Raw genomic sequence first — 20,958 nt, 5'->3', positions numbered from 1 at the left:
CAGTTCTCCCCATCCCATAATAGAAATGTGTCTCATACACCCTCACCATTAGGAGGACATTGGACAAAAGTCACTAATTGTAATGGCATTGAGCAGTTTAGCTGTCAAGATGTCATCTGTAATTCTAGCCAACCCCACAATGCAGACTGCAGCCGAGCCACCTACAGCAAACCTTCCCTGAGAAAAGAAACGTGTTGAGTTTTCACTTTTACATAGGGAAAAATGTTGGTGTTGGTTGGAAAGTCAGAGATGCGGTATCGGCCCAGTTTAACCCTGGACTGCTGATAATTACTTCAAACTTATTTGCTGATGTGCAGAATTAACGTTGGTTGTTAATAATTTATCCTGTGACTCACAACTAAGGGACTGAGAAGATCAAGATTGTTTAAAAAGTATTTAAGTCTTTTAAACATATACTCATTGTTGTAAAAAAAATATTTTAAAAAATCCTGGCATGGGGTTCTTTTCCACCTTAGACCATTTATGTTCCCAGATGAAACACAGACGGAGCCTTCTATTCCTAAATATGCCTTAGGCAGCACAATAGCTGGACAACTGCCTACCCTCTGTGCTGTTAGAATCCATTTTCCTACTGATAACTCCCAAGTTACTACTTACTAATTTTGATGTTCCATCTGGGCTGCTCTTAACTCTAATTGGCCAGCCCACATGGCCATATTTCTATGGCTTAGATATCTCATTGTGGTTCTTCTCCCTCTTTCATAGAGGCTCCCTGTGGACTGAAGCAGAGGACCCCTAAACCCTTCCTCTGTCTCTTCTCTCCAGCTATTGGCTGCTGGCATCTTTATCTACCAATCAGAATTAGCTGGAGGCAGGATCCCTCAGCGTCTTATATGAAGACTCTCTCATCTTTGGGGAAGAGTTGGGGGACCTAAGTTAGCAGTAGAATACAAGCAGCATTAGGTCAGCCCATTACATCTCCCCTTTTGTCCAATTAAAAAGGCTCTTTTCTCTCAGATATAAATCGAACACAATTATAACAAATATGGAAATTATAAGGTATGATATATACTTATAATATCCAGTCTATCAGATTTGGCAATAAAAGTATTCTATTTTTTTTTTGCAACACTCATTACCTTTATTCAGTTCCTAAGCATTCCACAAGCTGATAGTTCCTGAGGGGTTAGCCGCAGTGTTCGCAGAATAGGTTAGCCCCTCTGTGCTAAGCTGACTGTAGATTTAGGTATATTCTTACAACTTGTGTTTCTGTAGCCCTGTTTGGTATTTATAGCACCTCCCACATGGGTGCCTAGTTCAATTTAATTATCACCTATCACTGACTCCTTTCAAAACTCATTTATAAAAATGTTAAATAAAGCCATCCATTATACCTGTGTCTCCAAAGCTCACTCCCCGGCTGCTCTTCTTAAATGGATGCACTGCCATTTATCATTAAATCTCTTTAGCCAATTTAATTCCCAAGAAAAATGTTAATATTGAATCCACTCTGAGCTGAGTTTTAATTAAGATTTCCGAAGACATTTTTGTGTAAGTGATTTACGATAATCAAAACTGCTATCTCCTCTTTGGTCCCCATCAGTCCCCACCTTTTATCCTCACACTGAAGATACTGACTTTGTATGGCAGGACCATTTCTCCTCAAATACACATCATCCATTTGACCGTTTCTAAAAATAGTGCCCTTCTCCTTTGCCTTTAGGTCTATGTCTGTCATGCCTATGTAAGTCCCCAAATTATTTCAGGAAATGTCTTTCCCAGTGGCAGCCACATCTGCCTACCCGAAATACCAACCTTTGGGTGTAGTGTCCTTGATGCCAGTCTCTAAATTTCCTTTTGTCTTCTCTATTTTTGTTGCTGCTATTTCTGTGCCCGTCAATACTCCAATTGCAGGAAATAATTAAAATCGTAATTAGAGGAATGGTAAGATGGATGGATCAAGTAAAGGTACTCTCTCTGCGAAGTCTGACAGCCTGAATTTCATCCTGGGACCCTTGTGAAAGAAAGAGAAAACCAATTCCTGAAAATTTTTCCTCTAACACACACATGCACGCACACACAAAACACATATTATAAAAGAAATAGAAACCCAACTCCTAAAAGTTGCCCTCTAACCTATACATACTACACACATACACACACACATATACTACACACACATACACTAAACACAGTTATAAAAGAAATACAAAATCTAAAAGCTGCCCTCTAACCTATACACACTACAGACATACACACACATATATACATATACACACACATACATACACAAACACTAAACACACACACATACACATGCTAAACACACAGTTATAAAAGAAATAGAAAACCAACTCCTAAAAGTTATCCTCTAACCTATACATACTATATACATACTACATACATACACACAAATACACACACACACACACACACCACATAGACACAGAGTTATAAAATAGAATCAGAATTAGAACATGTGCCACATGTCTCCTCAGTCACGGACGGGTATATGAAGAATTGATTAGCATTTGCTGGTAATATTAAACATGAACCATTTGTTAACATTGCCTCCCTGACCCCTGCATTTGAAGTTTTTCAAGTTCAATATGCAACATTCACATCTTGAACGGTATCACCCAGTCCCCCAAAGGACTCTGAACGCTGAAGATCTATCTAGAACTTCAGAGCGATAGATATTAGGAAAACACAAAACAAAGTGGCCGAAGAAGCCACATATGGGCTAACGAGTTAAAGTGGTGTGCTCTCCTTACCCTAGACAATTTTGCTTTCCTTTCTGGGTAAAGTAAGGCCACGTTCCTATTCCTTCCCTATACTACTTTGGCAACAATGGAAACAGGATTCTGGGAGAAGCTTATGAAACAGTTGTTAGTAGTGTCTCCTTCCAGAATCACTCTTTCCCATCTATGTAAACGTGTATCTATCAAGAAGTGCAGAAACCTTGCTTAACACAATAAGCCACCGTCACTTTAGTATCACTTTATGGAAATGAATAAGGGCCATTCTCCTCTCACGGGCAGTCAAGACCAGTCGCCTTCAAGTGATCTGAGATGTGTACATATCGGGTCTACAGGGGCTTATCTTCCGTCGTCTCCGTGGCTCCGAAAAACAACTCTCTTTTCTTAAAAGAAAATGGTTTTTGGAGCGTGGGCTTTATCAGCCCATCATACGCCAGTGTGTTGGGGGCGGGGGAGAGGTTACGAGGCAGGAGAATACTGCAGGTGAGAGGACGGGGTAACAGAAGCACAGGGGAAATAAAGCAAACGTTGATCTTCCATTTTGCCCCGGTCTCAGACTACAGTGATATTTGTTTATGTGTAAAGAACGAGAGGTAAGATAGAAAACTGATCCTGTATAGGAATATTAGATTTTGTGTTAAGCTTTCTCCCCCCAACCACCACCTTTTTATTAAACTAGAATAAAGATGGGCTTCGATATTAAAAAAATTGTTCTGAACACAGTCACAAACGGACAAAATGACAATATTGGTCCCTGCGGTGAGTCGGTGTCACAGCAAAACGCAAAAGCAGTGAACGTATTTGCTTACCGACTGCTCCTTGTGTTTGGGGGAGCCAGCGACACTGCAGTGAAATCCTAACAAGATTTGTGTTCTGCCTTTTCAATTCCAGCTGACGGCGGTAGATGCTGATGAAGGCTCTAATGGGGAGATCTCCTATGAAATCCTGGTGGGGGGCAAAGGAGACTTCGTGATCAACAGGACCACGGGGTTGGTGAGCATCGCACCAGGAGTGGAGCTGATCGTGGGACAGACATACGCACTCACAGTGCAGGCCTCGGACAACGCCCCGCCTGCAGAGAGAAGGTGACTCCCCCAGGCCCTATAGTTCTAGAGAAAAATCACTATATCTATACCCTATCATTACTGAGGGACTACTATTAAAAAAAAAAGTCACCTTTTGTTACTTTCAGCTAAGCTTTTATAAAAAGCCTTCAATATCCTTCAGTTTATTTCATAACATATTTTTAATTGAACACATTGTTATAGTTACTAGATCTAGCTTGATTTAAATGTGTCAGTATACTATAGTGACCATGATGCAAAGGGTTTAAATCAGCCATGGACTGTGGTATTAGCCAGTTCTTTGTGAATAATAGGCTAAAGATATCCCATGAGCAATCAGGGCATCCCTCACAAAGGGATTATTGATTGTTTGTTTGTATGTATGTATGTATGTATGTATGTGTATATGTATATGAATATGCATATGCATATGTATATATGTACATGCATATATGTGTACAGATATATGTGTGTGTATTTGTACATATGTTTTGCTTTCTTATAGTCTTCACATTATGTATACTATACATTATAAAAGAAGAGCAGTAATAGTAATGATGAAATCCAATTTTTATAGCAATATAGTAAGTAGTACAACATGCCCAGCATCACACACTTACACTTTGGGGTCTTCATTAAGTCAATAAGGATTACTAAAAGCATGGTCCCATCAGACAGGAAGCAGTTAGGTTAATGAGAGGACGCACTGTATGGGTATCAGGGATGCAGGGAGAATGGCCGAATGATGGTCAAAGCAGGACAGAGAGGCGAGAAGCAGACCTCATTGTGCTGACCAAAATAATACGTGACTTAAAGCTTAGCAATCCTTGATTCCAAATTTTTCTTTTAAAACTTTGGGACCACAGCCTACTATGAATGACTGAAAGTTCAGAGAGCGAACCTCCGGTTGGTGTTACGACTTCTACACTTAATGATTCATAGCAGAGATTTCTCAGATTGATCATTGCCTGTGTGCAGATTGCTCAACTCTGCTTGAGCAGGCTAGGTCAGTAACAGGTTTTTTACTCAAGTAAGATGGCATTGTTCAAACGGCGTTATCCTTGGAAGGGCGTATCCAACCTCTCAGTGGCGTCTGTTTCATTTTTATTTAAAAATGGTGAGTTGGATGCTACAGAATTTGTAATTATAATTTGTCATCAGATATAACATGAAAGGCAGCGTGCTCACCACCGTATCACCAACACATTCTTCAGACATGCCTTGTGGCCGTCAGAGAGTAAAAGCCACACATACTCCCTTTCTACCTGAGGGGGTAGTGTAATGTTTGCTGCTGGATAATGATAGTGACTGTTTTCTGCAGGGAAGTTAACGCCTTCAGATTCAGGTGGTAAATAAACTGAGGATTTGGGAGGCTTTGCTTTCGGTATCTCCTTGGAAAGGAAGATGGTCTTTGATAGTTACCAGCATAAAGATATCAGTAGCTATAGATCAACACCACCAGCAAGAAAGAGTGTACATGTCATGGAGTGATAGCAGTATACACCTCGGCAGCAACAATCACAACTGGGGAGGTTCTCCCCATTGTTTTATTTAGTTTGACCACTTGAGTTTGTAAATTTGAATGATATTGAACCTCAGAGCCAATAAAAAACAACTTTAGGTTTATGCTGTTTCAGTCTAGTGAAGTGTCGGCAAGTTCAGAGTGACCACAGTAAAAGTCCTTCATCAGAATCTTGGGTTTTTGTTGTTGTTGTTGTTATTGTTGTTGTTTGGGACTTTAATAAGAGCAAACAGATAGACAGAAGTTAAAGGGTTAAAAATGTCCTAAGATTAAAGCCTCATTCCGTCTAGTACTATGTGTTTGTTAATACGTTTATTTGGTTCCACTGAGTTGAGTAAATATTGTTTTATCCTGGAATGAAGTATTTCTACTATCAGGTTTGAAAACAGTCTCTGATCCCAACTGTTCCTTGTTAAATGACCATAAAAATGATTGATACAATATGTCATCATCTTATATCCCCATCGTCATGGAATCTAAGTTAGTACTTAACCCATAACTAAATAATGCTCTCCAGTAGAAAATTTTCCATTATAAATATATGTGTGTGTATGTGCATATACATGTATATGTGTATATGTATATATATGTACATGTATACACATATACATAATAATTATACATGGTGATAAATACATTAAAATATTCATTTGTTCTAACAAAACTACACTAGATTCCTAAAATCTCTTGTGTCTGGGGAAAACATAGGAACTAAAGGGAAGGGAAAGAGAGGCCTGGTGGGATATGAGTCTTGCAGTAGCTATACACACATGTAAACATATGGTAGGGAGTCTCAAGGGCAAAGACAGGGTCATAGGAGAAGGCAGGACATGGTGAGAAAACTTGGAACATTCGTTCATTATCAGTGGTCTGCTTTAGGCATATTGACTATCCCACAGTCAAGATGAAGTTTAGCTTGGTGGTATTACGTGATCATACACTCCAGCTTCAGTGGGTCCTTCTGTCCCGTGTCTCCCCGCTCTCTCTTATACAAGATTTACAGTTTTCTTCTTTATTCCTCTGTGAAGTCACATCAGTGCTCTCTCTGTCCATGGAGCCTTGTGTGTTGCATAGATGATTATATTTTTGCATCTGAATGTTATCCCCCAGCTTATGATAAGAGCTACTTGTCTTCAGTGGAAATATAAAATCTCTGCTTCTTTAGATACCTGCATTTTTTTTCTGCCAAGATAGTAGAATGGAAACCATGAGCAATGAACTATAAATATAGATTTTGTAGCAATTTATTAATGGGGATGGGTAAAGGAAAACTCATTGTGATGTCTCTGTTTTAAGTCTTTCCAAAAAACTAGTATGAGTACAAGTCACCTTTATCACAGAAACATGTACTAATGTTGCACATAATATAGCAATAAGCACATTGTACAAGGTGGCATGCATATTGGTTATTCTTACAGTACTAGAAAGTTAGGCTCCTTGATATTTTTATAAATCATGACTTTTCCCAAAGTCAAAATACATTAGGTCAATCTTCCTGACTCTTCCTTATGCATATTTTATTTCCTCCTTAAAATAGAGAAATACACTTTCATCATGGATGGAGTTTCAGTTATGACATAAGTAATTAAATATTAGAATTTTGTAACCTGAGTCTGAGACTTGCTTGGTACTAGGATTTGGTCCAAGACAGCATCTTCTGTAACAATGCAAGGACCCTTCATATTCACAGCCGTCAGATGACAAACAAAACAAACAAACATAGAAAAAAAACTCCAATATACTTTCCAAAAAAAATCTGTTCTTATAAAATCTAAAAAGTTCAGAAACCTTTTGACTGCATCTGCAGTTCTTAATGATCTTGGTAACTTTAATTCAGTCACTTATAATCTTTGTAATTATTTAAAATTATAAACCTAGCTATTCAAATGGGGTGACTCAATGTGACTTTTTAAGTCCCAAGACTGTCTTAGAAATTCGTGGTCTCTTTTGTACTGCTTTGACCTTTCTTCTACAACATGAGAATAATAAGGCCTCATGATTCTTCAGCTTTATAAATGGGAACTTTATTTGCATCATACTTGCCCTATTACAAAAATAAAATATGAATAGGAAGAAGCTTGGGTTTATGCATTTAGGACCAGCTATAAATGTAAATATGAAATACTCACATAAAATATTATTTACCTAGCGACTGCCCTGTTTTACTATGTGCTTAAACTATGCTGCTGAATTACTGCTGTTTATTACAGCATTAAGTCATCATTTTATTGTTAATGCTCTAGGCATTCAATTGCAGGAAAGCTTACTCTGACACTATGCTGACATCAGGGATAAAGAGGAGATCTCATTTTAAAAGGCAGTAACCCTCAAAAAGACTGGTACTTATTAAAACACGCCACGGCAGAGTGCCAAGATGGGAAAGATGAAAGATAAGCTGTGATCTTCCCTAAACAATCCTCAGATAAGTCCTGAAGGAGGTGTTGGAAGCATAACTAGAAATCCCACCCCTTGGATTATGACAGAAAAGGACCAGAGAAAGAAACAGGGGAGAGCAAATCAAAGAAGCAATCTCACTGGACCAGAGTTGCCCTCTGGCTCAGCCCAAGTGGGAGGGGCAACAAAAGCCTAAGTAAGCATCATCTCGCTACAAACCTGACAATAGGTCTGGGCATGTTGGATTACAGCTATTACCCAACACTCAGGAGACTGAGACAAGATCGCGCGAACTCGAAACGGTTGTAGATGAAAGGAGCAGGCTGACCTGGGATGAGTAGTCAGACCCATGGTCAAAAAAACAAATAAAAACAGCAACAGATTTCTCAGACTCACTTGTGAGGACTTGCCATGCATGCTGTGAGGGGCATGAGCCCAGGATGAAGATAAGAATCCCCTCATTCACACCACAGAAATGGGACTCATTAGCCCTAAGACTACCTTTCTGTTACTTGGGTTCCGTGTGAACCCAAGCTTATAAATGACGACTTGTTAGTACGTGAACTCGGTGGTTCTCACCCTTAATACACTTTCTCACGTGGTGATGACCCCCGACTCTGAAATCATTCTTGTTGCTTCCTCATAACTAGAATTTTAATGCTGACATGGGTCCTAATGTAAATATTTTTTAAGACAAGAGATTTTCCAAAGTGGTGTGGCCCAAAGGTTGAGGACCGATGCTTTACCTCATTTTAATTTACCCTTACACGTTAAATTTTAACTATAAAGTCATTTAATTATTTCACTATTGCGTCTATATCTCCATCTGAATATACATCAATGTAAGATATAAGGAAAAAAAAACTATTCGTTTTTTGTGACAGTACTTTCACAAAATATAAACCAAGGATCAGAATGAATGCAGACACTTTAACTGATTATAAAACTCTGATGTATTTTCATTTCAAATGAGTTTACTTTGGGACAATATTGCAATAAATGCAAGATACAAATGTCTTAAAGAGACTCCCAATTTGATATAAATGCTTAATAGTGTATGTGATCTGTCTACACAGAGCTCAGCAGCCTGTACCCGTGCATGGGACAAATGGATGAGCTGCCAGCCAGATCTCAGTGCTAGCGGTCTGCACTGAAAAAATTTTAAAAAGAAAAGTGGGTTAGTTATCCTAGAAAAAATATGGAATGCATTATAAAGAATACATTCGTATAGGTATATAAATATATTAGAATACATTATTAAAAGGATTCTGTACTACTTTAAGAAAAATCTAGACCCTAAATAGCAATAGCCACTGAAGCCTTTTAAAGTTAAAAATACAATTTAAAGAAAAGTAACGCTTAAAGGCTATATTTTAGAACGCACACGATGTTCCAATAAAATATTGCATGCATTTTGTGGTAGAAGACCTGCTCTGTAAACTCACATCTCTCGTTTATCCATTCCAACAATATTTTTATTAGCATCAAAAACTTGTAGCCTCCATTTTTATTGTCAAAAAAATCTAGAGTTCAAAGAGGCTAAAAGAATTGACATGAAATAGTAAAAAAGCAAAAAAAAAAACAAAAAAAAACACCTTATGATAATAAAGTGACTTTATTTCCTTCATGAAAACTCCCCCTTGGGATGAGATAAGTGGTTTCTAGGGTGGGGAAATGGGGAAAGGGGATGGCATCTGAAATATAAATAAATAAAATATCTAATAAAATAAATTAAATATCCAATAAAAAAGAAAACTCTCCCTCAATATGGACTTTAACTAAAAAGCAATTTTTGGCTTTTCATATTATACTCAAAAATGTAAAACATCTCCAGTTATATTACCACAAATTTACCCTAGGATTACTTTGATTTTGACATACAACAAAAATTCATAGTACATGATATCAGAGGCAGAAGTAACAAAATACAACCTCTTGTTTCTGTGTAGGATTTCTCTCTCTCTCTCTCTCTCTCTCTCTCTCTCTCTCTCTCTCTCTCTCATGTGTGTGTGTGTGTGTGTGTGTCTGTGTTATGTATGGTTGTACCTCTATGTGTCTATGTATATATGCACATGGGTGTATGTACCTGTATGTATGCATGTGTGTGCACATATGTATGTTTCTGTGTGTGGCTATATGTTGAATTAATCAATCCTCCTTTACCTGATTTAATTGGAAGAGAGCCTGAAAAGTGAATTTTACTACCAGGTGTTTATAGAAAGATTTTGCTTGTTTGTTTGCTTGCTTTTCTTTGCTATTAAAGACAAATAGGACCATCAGTTTAGGCAAGTTAATTTATTAGCCGTCCTTTGCAGCCTCTGCTTCTTCACTTGGGCTATTCATCTAAGTTGTAGAAACAGGTACTGGAGGCGATTTTTTTTTTCCTTTTACTAAGCTAATTTCACAAAGGCATTATATTTTGGTGGCAACTTTTACTGTTTTATTCGTTCACGATTTTACTGCTTCCTATAAAAGCTGAATTTTTCTTGTCCTGCAAACCCGACAAACAAATAAAAAAAAATGTATTCTAACTTTCAGAATTGTGTGGATCATTAAACACCCATCTCTCTTCTCTCTGTGCAGGCACTCCATCTGCACCGTGTACATTGAGGTGCTGCCTCCCAACAACCAGAGCCCTCCCCGCTTCCCACAGCTGATGTACAGTCTGGAAGTCAGCGAAGCCATGAGAATCGGCGCTGTTTTATTAAATCTGCAGGTGTGCCTGGGATATGGATCTGTGCGTCTGTGTGTGTAATATGCCAAAAGGCCACAGGGGATGGCTCGTGAGTTTACGTTGTGCTGGGTGGAATCTCTTGCCCACCTGTTTACTTCTAGTGAATGGCATTTCTGTCCGGGAAGAAGGGGACAGAGGCGAGCTGCATGTGGAGAGGGGGCTTCCACGGCTGTTCTAGTCCATAGATGGCACGGTTGAAAACCTAACACAGGCTGGCAGGGATTAGTTGCAATAATCATGGAGACGATGAAGGAATAGGAAGCATGAGCATGAATCTTTTGTGCTTTGAAACCGAAGAGTACAACCAATCATTGTCCTTGTTTCTTTGGTCTGAATTTACTTTTGCTGCTGTACCATTCGGGAACCATCTTAGACTCAAGTGAATGGTAGCACTCAAGAGTCTGAGGCAGACTTCCTTTTCCCAGTGGCCACTGGGAAGGCTGTTTCAGTGTGCTCGCTGACATGAAAAGGGTTCTTTGAGACGCTGTCTCTATTCACAGCTCAAGGTTCCTGGCATACGATGTTCTTAAAACAGAATAGCTTGGTTTTCAATATTTACGTGTCGCTGACCAAAGTATTCAAACTGACTTCAGGTTTACCGTTGACTGAATATGTGGCTTCCATTTGTTTCACATATGCTGTCGGGAATCGTCTCTGGTTTAAGCAATAATATAAATGATATCAGGGAACGGACTGTAGGCAGAGTAAGTTGTATAAAGAAGGAAATTCAAGAAGAGAAGAAAGAAAAATGAAATGTCACCTTTTCTCTCATATGCAGACTCAGATATAAATATATATTCCTACATCTCTGTCTATATACAACATTAAAGTAGAAGGTGCTGTTTTGTTAAGGGTATAAAGGTTTAGTATGAACAAACTTTAGTTGTGTGTGTGTGTGTGTGTGTGTGTATCTGAGTGACTGTATGTGCATGTATGCTTATGTCTATATGTGTATGTGTCAACATGTGTCTGTGTGTGTCTGTGTATGTGTGTATGTGTTATGTCTAAGTTAGTGCATCCCTGTGTGTGCATGTATGTATGTGTGTGTTTGTATGTTATGTTAAACATATCATAACATACTTAACATTTTAACGCCCCTAAAACATTAATAATTTTCCTGAAAAAGATCAAAATCAATCATAAGACACTACATTACCTATTCATTGGACAGACTACATGTTTCTAAGTATTGCTTGGAAATGGTACCGTTTCTCTTCTTTCTTTTTTAAGATTTATTTATTTATTTTATGTAGATGAGTACACTATTGCTGTCTTCAGACACACCAGAAGAGGGCATCAGATCCCATTACAGATGGTTGTGAGCCACCATGTGGTTGCTGGGAATTGAACTCAGGACCTCTGGAAGAGCAGTCAGTGTTCTTAACCACTGAGCCATTTCTCCAGCTCCCGGGGCAGTTTCTGATATAAGTATTCAGGAACCCGGGCATGATATTAAGAGGGATTCATTAAAGTAACGTGTTAAGGAAAACTCCAGGTTCAACTTTTTTTTTTTTTTAACCATTAACTGCGGTAGCACAGGACACACCCAGCCATGTTTTGCTCCAAGTTCTTAAATCCTTATACCTTCTCACCTCCTGCCTCACAGTGGCAGGGTCATTCTGTGAGTAGCCAAATGCCAGAAATTTGTTGGCATTCCCAAGCACGTGTGGAGTTTTCCATAAATATTTATTTTATTGCTTTACTCTAGGTGACTTGATGTTTTCCTGTTTAACATTTAATTATTTATAGAGTGTGTGGGCAGCAAAATTACAAGCAAGTATAAATATCAGTGATAACAACATATCAAGGATTTTAAGGGGCAAATTAAGGAAAATGCAGCTTTATTCAGTTAGACAAAATAGCTAACCACATTATTATTATGTAGGAAGAAATAAAATATTAATACTAATTCATTTAAATAAAATAGTGAAGAATTTACATGCATGAGGAATGATTTATCAAAACAAAAAGAAATAAAAAGTCATACTACATCTTAAATTTTAAAGATCGCGGTCATGAAGTCATCCATGGTTTAAAATTAAATCTTCCCTAACTCTGCTCCCATTTGCAAAATGCCTTGTAGAAGATAAGCCATAAAATTTGCTTACAAAGCAGCCTGGTTTCTATGTCAATAAATCTCAGGAAGCTGAGAATCTTATTATGGGTGAATAACACTATCCGAGCATTCAAGATGAATCCAGTTTGCCTTTCTCATTTGTCCCATTTCTTTGACACAAAGGCTGGGGCGAAAATACTTGAGATGACAATTCTATTCCCCTTTGTGTCGCTGGGAGAAGCAAAAGAAAGGGCACAATCGTGGTAGCAGAACAGAAAAGAAGGAGCAAGGGTGTTACCATCAAGGGTTGCTCGTAGACTGCCAGCCTCCTTTGTTCGTAATCCACTGAGAGACAGTTTAAACTCACGACCTCTAAGTTGAAAAGCATCCATCAAATTACTCCTCCAAAGTCTTGCGATAACATGACAGGTAAGAGGCACCGTGGTGCCTGCAGCTCTTCGTCCTAATCTTTTCTTCTCATCTTGGTGCCAACCAATATGAAAAGAAAGGATAAAATCCCGGATGGTGAGGGACCCGCTTCAGGAGAATGGCTCAAATCTCGGGACTTTACTGATCCTTTCCTCCAGTCCCACACTTACTGTTAAGAATGCCCCTTTCATTCTTCCTGAGGGTGTTTGCGAAGTTGTGGCTTCTTCTTTATGTAAATACTAATTTGAACACTGTTGTAGGGATGGATGGCATTCCAGAGAGGAAAACTGGCCTCCGACATGCATTTCTCTCTTCCTCTCGGATCGTGGTTAATCTGGGGTAGGACTTTCTTCCCTCCAGAATTGCTGTGTGGGTTTGCGGTGTGTTTTCTATCCATCTTTATCCATCTTTAATAATAATTTCAAAATGCTGCGGAATTTAACCCGCATGCCTGAAGGCAGTTTTATTTTTAGTCTTGAAGAGAAATGTCCTGCTGCCTTGACCTCACTACAGAATTGATTCTTTGCCATAACGGTTTGAATTAAATGCAAGCTGTCCTACACATGCCCCTCTGCAGCTCAGGGCCCGTCAGAGGTGCTAATTTGTTTTTTCTGACATTCAAAATGCTCTAGAAGTTTAAGGCGCCCCTGCTTTCCTCTTTCATTTTCTCCCGTTTTGTTTGATAAATATTTCTTATATGATAGGTTGTACTTTTGTCCTGAAGATGACACAGCGTGTTGATTCATGAACACTGTACCAGGTGCAGGTGCACACCAGAAAATTGACAGGATTGGTGCTGTATGTTTTTCTTTAATAGTTTCTCTTTCATGATCAAATACTTCCTCTCAGTATTCAAGTTCCTTCATGTGTTACTCTGCTGATGAGAACTGAAGATTAGGCTTGAAGATGCCATTTCTCCATAAATGACAGCTATCATTTATCCAACTTGACAGGCTGCGCTGCCTCTCCTATATGTATGGAAGAGGAACTTCATTTATTTTTCTTCATTTTCAGTTTGTGTGTTAAAAAATTTCTTTTGTGTACCCCTGTTGTCACTATTTGGAGTGGTTCTTTCATTATTAGCATTATCCCAAAAGAATAATGTCAGGAATGTAGAAGACAGAGCTGAAATATGTGAAATATGAATATTGGTTGACTAACTCCAGGCATAAATTGTAAGTTTATGTAAAAATGGCCATACATAGATAAAAGAGAGATGATAGATGTTAGATAGATAATAGACAGGTAAGTGATAAATAATGGGGATAGATGATAGATAGATAGATAGATAGATAGATAGATAGATAGATAGATGATAGATAGATGATGATAGATAGATAGATAGATAGATAGATAGATAGATAGATAGATAGATAGATAGGAAGGAAGGAAGGAAGGAAGGAAGGAAGGAAGGAAGGAAGGAAAGAGGGTAGCTAGAGAAGGATGGAGCAAAGGACAGTGGGCTGTTTCATAACATCAGTTGTCTGCTTCTTGCAAAAACTGAGTTTCAGAGAGAAATTTTTCATTCTTGGGTAGAATGGAATTTAAATACACACACATGCATGAGCACACACACATGCACCCACATGCATGTTACCTGTATGAGTGTTCACCTACATGTTTTTCTATGCATCAATTGCATGTTGTTGTCCCTGGAGGGCAGGAGAGGTTTTCAGGTCACTGGAACTGGAGTTACAGATGGCTGTGAGCTACCATGTGAGTGCTGAGCATTGAACCTAGTCCTCTGGAAGAGCAGCCATTGCTCTTAACAGCTAAGCATCTCTCCTGATCCTCAGAAGGAGGCCTTTTCTTTAAACATCTTTTTGGGAAGAAGGAGCAGGATGCAGGAGTATTAGAATTTTGGAGATGCCAAGATTCATTCGTTTAGCAGACTGAAACCAGAGCTGAGGTGGTCCCTGCACTTTGTAAGGATTAAACAGGGAGGAGAATGCAGGAAGAGGCAGCTTGACCTTAAGCAAGGCATCTCCCTTTGAAAGACTCAATTCCTGCAAGAAGAGACAACTAAAGCCATTCAGTGGGCAATGTTTCCAACACACAAGGGAAAGGCTGCTCCATTCTTTAAAGGAGTTATGGGATGTCTGTCATAGTGCTGTCATGGTCTCAGAATTAATTTACTTTAGACTGAGTACTTGATACTCTCTTCCTCCGAAGGAAAACAAGGTCCCTCCTGCATTTACTGGACTCACTAAATAATATCTTCACTTAACAAATTCTCAGGCCTCCTTTCAAGTCACCCCGGAACTCCCCCTTTCTCTGTAGCCCTCATTCCAGACAACCAAACTCATTGGTCCCAAAATAACTCAGTTACCCTGTTTCTCCCCATTCCCACGACCTTCAAGTGACCTTACCAGCTGTTGTCTCTTGTCTACATAGCTCTTGACTAACTCTGAAATACTTAAAATTGACCCTACCAACATTCAGTTTCTTAAGGTGTCTTTTAGTACATGTTATTAGGAACAGAGGCATCTTTTTTTAAAGACTCTCTGATAGTCTAGACACAGAAAATCCAGTTCTATTTTTATATTGCTTCATTAAATTTTGATCTCAGAAAACCCTTTGGAAAAAAATGCACATTTTGGAACATTTTATTTACAATTAAAAAAATGACATCAATGTTCACAAGTAGCCTGATTCCCTGATGTGAAAGTGAGCTAACCATACTCAATCAGTTATTATAAAGATTTTAGCTGAAGCAGAACTTAAGTGATCCCTGATGCTGCTACTGCCAAAGTTACCAGCAAACATAGAATATTAATTTCATATTTAATAACTAGACTTTAAATTTTTACTAAATAGATCAAGATTCTAGGGAAGTATAATGGCCTTGAATCTAAATAATTAAATGAAACATGGTCAACCCTGAAATCATGTGCACATAAGGCTCACCAAATGGACTGAGCAGGATTGTTATGTATTTGTTTGTATGTGTGTAACAACAACAATAATAAAGAAACCACCAGTTTGGGTGGGAGTTGGGAGGAGCGTGGGAGGGGATGGATGAGGAGATATGGGAGGGAATAGAGAAAGGACAGGTAAGTGACGTTAATCATGTATACAGATGAGGTCATTCTATATTCATTATAAGTTAATATATTTAAAATTACACAGGGAATAAAATGTCTTTCTCCAAATGTTGATTGATTGGTTGATTGTGTATGTGTGTGTATCTGAGTATGTATCTGTGCACAGTGTGCATGTGGAAGCCAACAGAAGTCAGGAGATGGTCAGATCCTCGTGAGTCACCTCGCAGGGGCTGGGAACTGAACTCAGGTCCTCTGCAAGACCAGTAAGTAACCTCTTAACCTCTGAGCCTTCACTCTGGCCCCTAAAGGAACAAATTTCCAATGATACTTTGACTATTTTATCTTTGTTACATATTCCTGTAGCTTATATGGCAGGTTTCTGGGAACATTTGCTGTTACAGACATAAAATTGAATCTCTGATTGAAGCAGCATGCATGGGACCTGCATGGGCCTGTACCAGGTCCTCTGTGTATATCTTATGGCTTCCAGTTTAGTGTTGTTGAAGGGATTCCTGAGCGTGTAAACAAATAGATCTAATATTCTTGTGCCTTTTCTTTACCTTGTTTGTTTTCTTTCTGTTGCTTTGCTTTGTCCAACTCGAATGTGATGGTTTCTTGTTTTATCTTAACTCTACTTTCTTCTGTTACATTCTTTAAAATGAATGAATGATTGAAAAGAATTGAACCTCTGATTCAAGGACCATAGAGACTCAAAATATGCCATCACTTTGTGATTGATGCTAGTATTATATTGATAGCTTTTTAAATACTAATATGTACAATTTAAATATTTAGATATCTCACTGCATAGAATTAATGGCAGCAAAATATATTCTCTGTGACCATTGAATTACTGTCAAGTAACAGCAGTGCTATCCATTAACGTTGGCAAATTTTATTTTATATGGAGCAAAGCCAGAAAAATGGAGAAGTATCTCTACCTATAGTCCAGTCTTAAAATTATTCTTTTAAATTTATATTTGAAGTTAGCCCAGCACAAGTAGTTTGAACTTTTCAGAGAATTTTTAAAAGACCATACTTTAACAATTCAATCATTCTATAATAGCTCATGCTATTATATAGTTCCATGCCTTTTAGAAACCCTTGAAACAGACATCTTCCCATCACAGGCCTTTTGGAAACGCTTGAAACAGACATGTTCCACCACTTGCAAAGTAATCTCATCCATATCCTGAATGTCACATTTTTGTATGGGTCATATCTCCTGTAATTCTGTTTTTGGAGATGGAATTTAACATAAAGATTTTTGTGAAACATATCTGTCTCTCATTGTACATGTTTCACAGCGTTAGGACAAAAAATCTCATACTTATGGCTTGCTTGTTAAGAACATTCCCAAGGGAGAAACCCATAGAAATAATCCCATACAAGGTAATTTAATGACCATCTCTTGGAGAACTTTGATCCACATAAAGCTTTCACATCTGGAAAGGGCTAGGGATAGCCTGAGCCTGCTTTTCTATACACAGTGCAGTAACTTGAGGCAGATGAGAACCTGAAGTCCCCAGTATCCCAGCCCCTCCATCAAGATCACACACAGCAAGGGCAGGAGAGAGTGACAGCTGAAATCCCAAGTGAGGTCCCATGAGTCTATGCTCTTTCCACTCTCTAGTGGCTCTGTCCTGTTTGTTGCCATGACTACAAGACCATACATTCTCTTGGTAACTACAGCCTCTGTTGTGTGATGGGGACGGTCATGGCTGGCCCAGAGGGAATTCCTGTGTTCCAACACAATCTCAGCTTTAAGAAAACATTACAGGCGATCCTGGAAAGCTTACGTACAGCAAGGGCGCTGTACCTTTTAGGCACTTGAGCAAAAGACACTTGAACTTGCCTTTGTTGTGTGTAAAATGTCTTGTTTAACAGGTTTCATTTGTCTACATTGTAGGCTAGTTTTCTGGGGATGCTACGGGTTCTACCTTTGTGCCTTCTGATCTTCACAAATGACTTTTGACTGACTTACACGTGTAAATGAGAATACGGGGTTTCTTTTGCTTTATGCCAGGAAAGTATTGTGTGATTCAAAGAAGAATGTATGTTGTCTAATGTAGGTGGCATATGGAGTTTTGTTGTTTAGTTGGTTTAGGGTTTGTTTGTTTGTTTGTTTTATTACGCATAGTTTAAACCATTTTGCTCTTTTAAGAGTTAACTGAAAAACAGAACTAATTCGAAATCTGGTTTGAATGTAGTACAATTGCAGAGGCAACTACTTCTGGCTGAGATTTCTGTGGAACTCTTCAATCTGGTCTTTAATAATCTTGCTGTGTTGTGTTTTCTGTCTTAAATAAATCTCAGAGTATATTTGAACATCTCGAACTGTTTATTGCTTCACATACTGCTAGCTGTTGCTGATTAAATCCTAAGTACATAAATAGCATTATTTCCCTGAGATTTCAATAGATAGAAAGAAACAAAAACAGTGTTTCCGAGAAACACTCAACAAGCAGCTATCAGGAATCGGCTTCCTCATGAAATTCACGTGAGCCCCATCAACCTGGAGACGAGCCTGTGGTGTTCCCACACTTGTTGGCTATGATTGCAGCTGAGAAAATAATTTAAGTTTTAAAGAAATCAGAGAGTATTAACATGGGAAGGTTTCAATTTATTCAAGAAACCTAAAGAATTCAATTGCATGCCTTTTGTTCTTATTGCAAATATGTTTTCAGGATACAGATTCAAAAAAAATCCAATAGTTTGAAAAATACAGCCAAATACCTCTGCCTCTGTTTACACACACACACACACACACACACACACACACACACACGTGACCCACCTACACAGCACATGACCCACCCACAAGAAGGAGCAGACTTCTTTGTTTTCTAAGTGCTATGGCTTAAGGAAACAAACTTCAGAGAAGGAAGCAGAATTATCTTGCAATAAGAATTGACTCGGCTCTTCAATAAAGCTGGTTCCTCCCTTTCTCCAAAATAAAAGTAGTTTATTTTGATTTGGGTAATCAAATAGTTAGAAAGCACCAGCACAGTTGATTGCCACACTTGATTGTCCCTGATTGAACACTGCTGGATGATTTGGACCCAAACGCTGCCTGAGTGAAGCAGGATGGAAAAAAGCAAAGCCAGGGACTAAACACAACAGACTAAAATGACCCATAGTTTACACTTTTTATCTACCCCTTTCTTCCCCTTACTTTCACACTTAAAAGCATGTCATGTATTCACAAACCCAATCATGTCCATGTTAGTTATTTCATACAATCGATTTTTACATTTTTTTCTTATTTTTGCTATTTACTTGTTTCCTTTTTCCTTTGCTAGCAAACCCAACATGCCCTCATCACTTCATTTCCAAGTTCCCCCTTCACAGTCATTCATGTGTGATTATGTAAGGCATATCTGTCTCTATGTGAATATTTACATACACTTGATACATGTACAACATAAACACACCATTTTGCCATGCCATGAAAATACATAGAATATTCTAATGGTATTTTTCTTTTGTGGCAACATAAAATGGTTCAGAAAAGATTGTCCCAGAAATCTTTTGGAATAATTTGTCAGCATGATGCCTCTCATCATCAACACAAACTACAACTTACAAATCTTATGAAAAGAATTTTTTTTAAAACAGGGCTACAGTTCAACCATTAAAATCAGGAAATAATTTGACACACACCTACAGACTAATAGCCCTTTGACTACTTTCAGCTCTCACGGGTCCTCTAATAGAACCCTAATGACATGGTCTACAGTCCAGGTCCCATGGTAACACAGAACTCTTGGTAACACATCTCCACAGTCCAGGACCCCTTGCTGGCATATCTGCCATTTCTTTAGGTTCCCCAAGCTGAAACATCCTTGGTTTTTATAGCTCTGACATTCTTTGTCAAGATTGTAGGACTGTTACCTAATACATGTTCTCCAAAATGAGGGCCCATGAGTCACTGTTTTCTGGCAAGAACACTGGAGTGATGCTGTCTCTGGGGAACAGAGAGATTGCTTGATTTCATTCTAGCAAGCTTTACACTGGATGCTTGAAGCTGTTACTTCATTAAAGACAGCTCAGTGCTTCAGCTCTTGCAAAGGACCTGCGTCCAGTACCCCGCATCCACATTGGGTGGTTCACAGCTGCCTATAACTCCATTTCTAAGATGTCAAAGGCCCTTTCCACGCTTCTGCATTACACACACACACACACACACACACACACACACACATCAATAAAATGCAAATTTAAAAAAGAACCTTTCTGAACTACTTGAAAATGTATATGTGTGTCTATGTAGATATATACAGTTTTTCATCATTTCAACTATTTATTTTTAACATTTCTGATAATATATGGATAAACTAACATTATTGTTCCCAAGTGGCAATTTACTGACATGGTTCATTTTGCTTCAATCTATTGCCATAAAGAAAGCCTCCCATTCATAAATTCATTCATGTATTGATTTACATTAATATGAAGTATATATTCTAATTTTATTCAAAGATGTTAATATAGCACCCCAGAATGCATGCTGAACTGATAAGGCTCAATGCTATTCAAAAATACAGGTGGTTTAGGTCATGACAGATGGTTCTCTAAGTTCTTCAGCTGGGGAAGTGTAAGGTCAGATTGTCACCAGTCAGGGTCCAGAAGAAGCCTCTTTGTATCGTTATCTGCAAGGGTGGGGTAGAGAAGACCTCACTCCTAGTCCACTTCATGCAGGATGCAAATGCACCCCCGATGTTTCCCTTTTATGGACAACCCTATTCACCACAGAACATCGAGCTTCATGTGTGGGGTTGTGAGAGGTCATGTCCCCAGGGTTGTCCTTTGGCCTTGGAATTAGTCTCATGACTCTGTTTAAGGAGGACCCGTGATCCTTTAACACACCCTCATGATTCTCTGAACACTATTATTTTCTGTTGTAACAAGATGTTTCACATTCATTTTATATTTTCGTATGTCAGCCATGGATTAAGCGATTTGAAAAACTATGGCTTCTATGACTATACAATG

General features: G+C 38.5%; 1 protein-coding gene across 1 annotated transcript in view; it reads left to right on the top strand.

The window, feature by feature from the left end:
* Positions 1-20,958, top strand: part of Pcdh15 (protocadherin related 15) — a 537,968-nt gene that overhangs the window by 264,282 nt on the left and 252,728 nt on the right. The window contains exons 12-13 of the mRNA XM_028773900.1: positions 3,612-3,805; positions 10,284-10,416. Coding sequence (XP_028629733.1) covers positions 3,612-3,805; positions 10,284-10,416 — 327 coding nt within the window. The remainder of the gene's footprint in view (positions 1-3,611; positions 3,806-10,283; positions 10,417-20,958) is intronic.

This window comes from Grammomys surdaster, unplaced genomic scaffold (assembly GCF_004785775.1).
Source record: "Grammomys surdaster isolate TR1022 unplaced genomic scaffold, NIH_TR_1.0 237, whole genome shotgun sequence".
Taxonomy (NCBI): domain Eukaryota; kingdom Metazoa; phylum Chordata; class Mammalia; order Rodentia; family Muridae; genus Grammomys; species Grammomys surdaster.
This window is presented reverse-complemented; position numbering and strand designations above follow the sequence as displayed.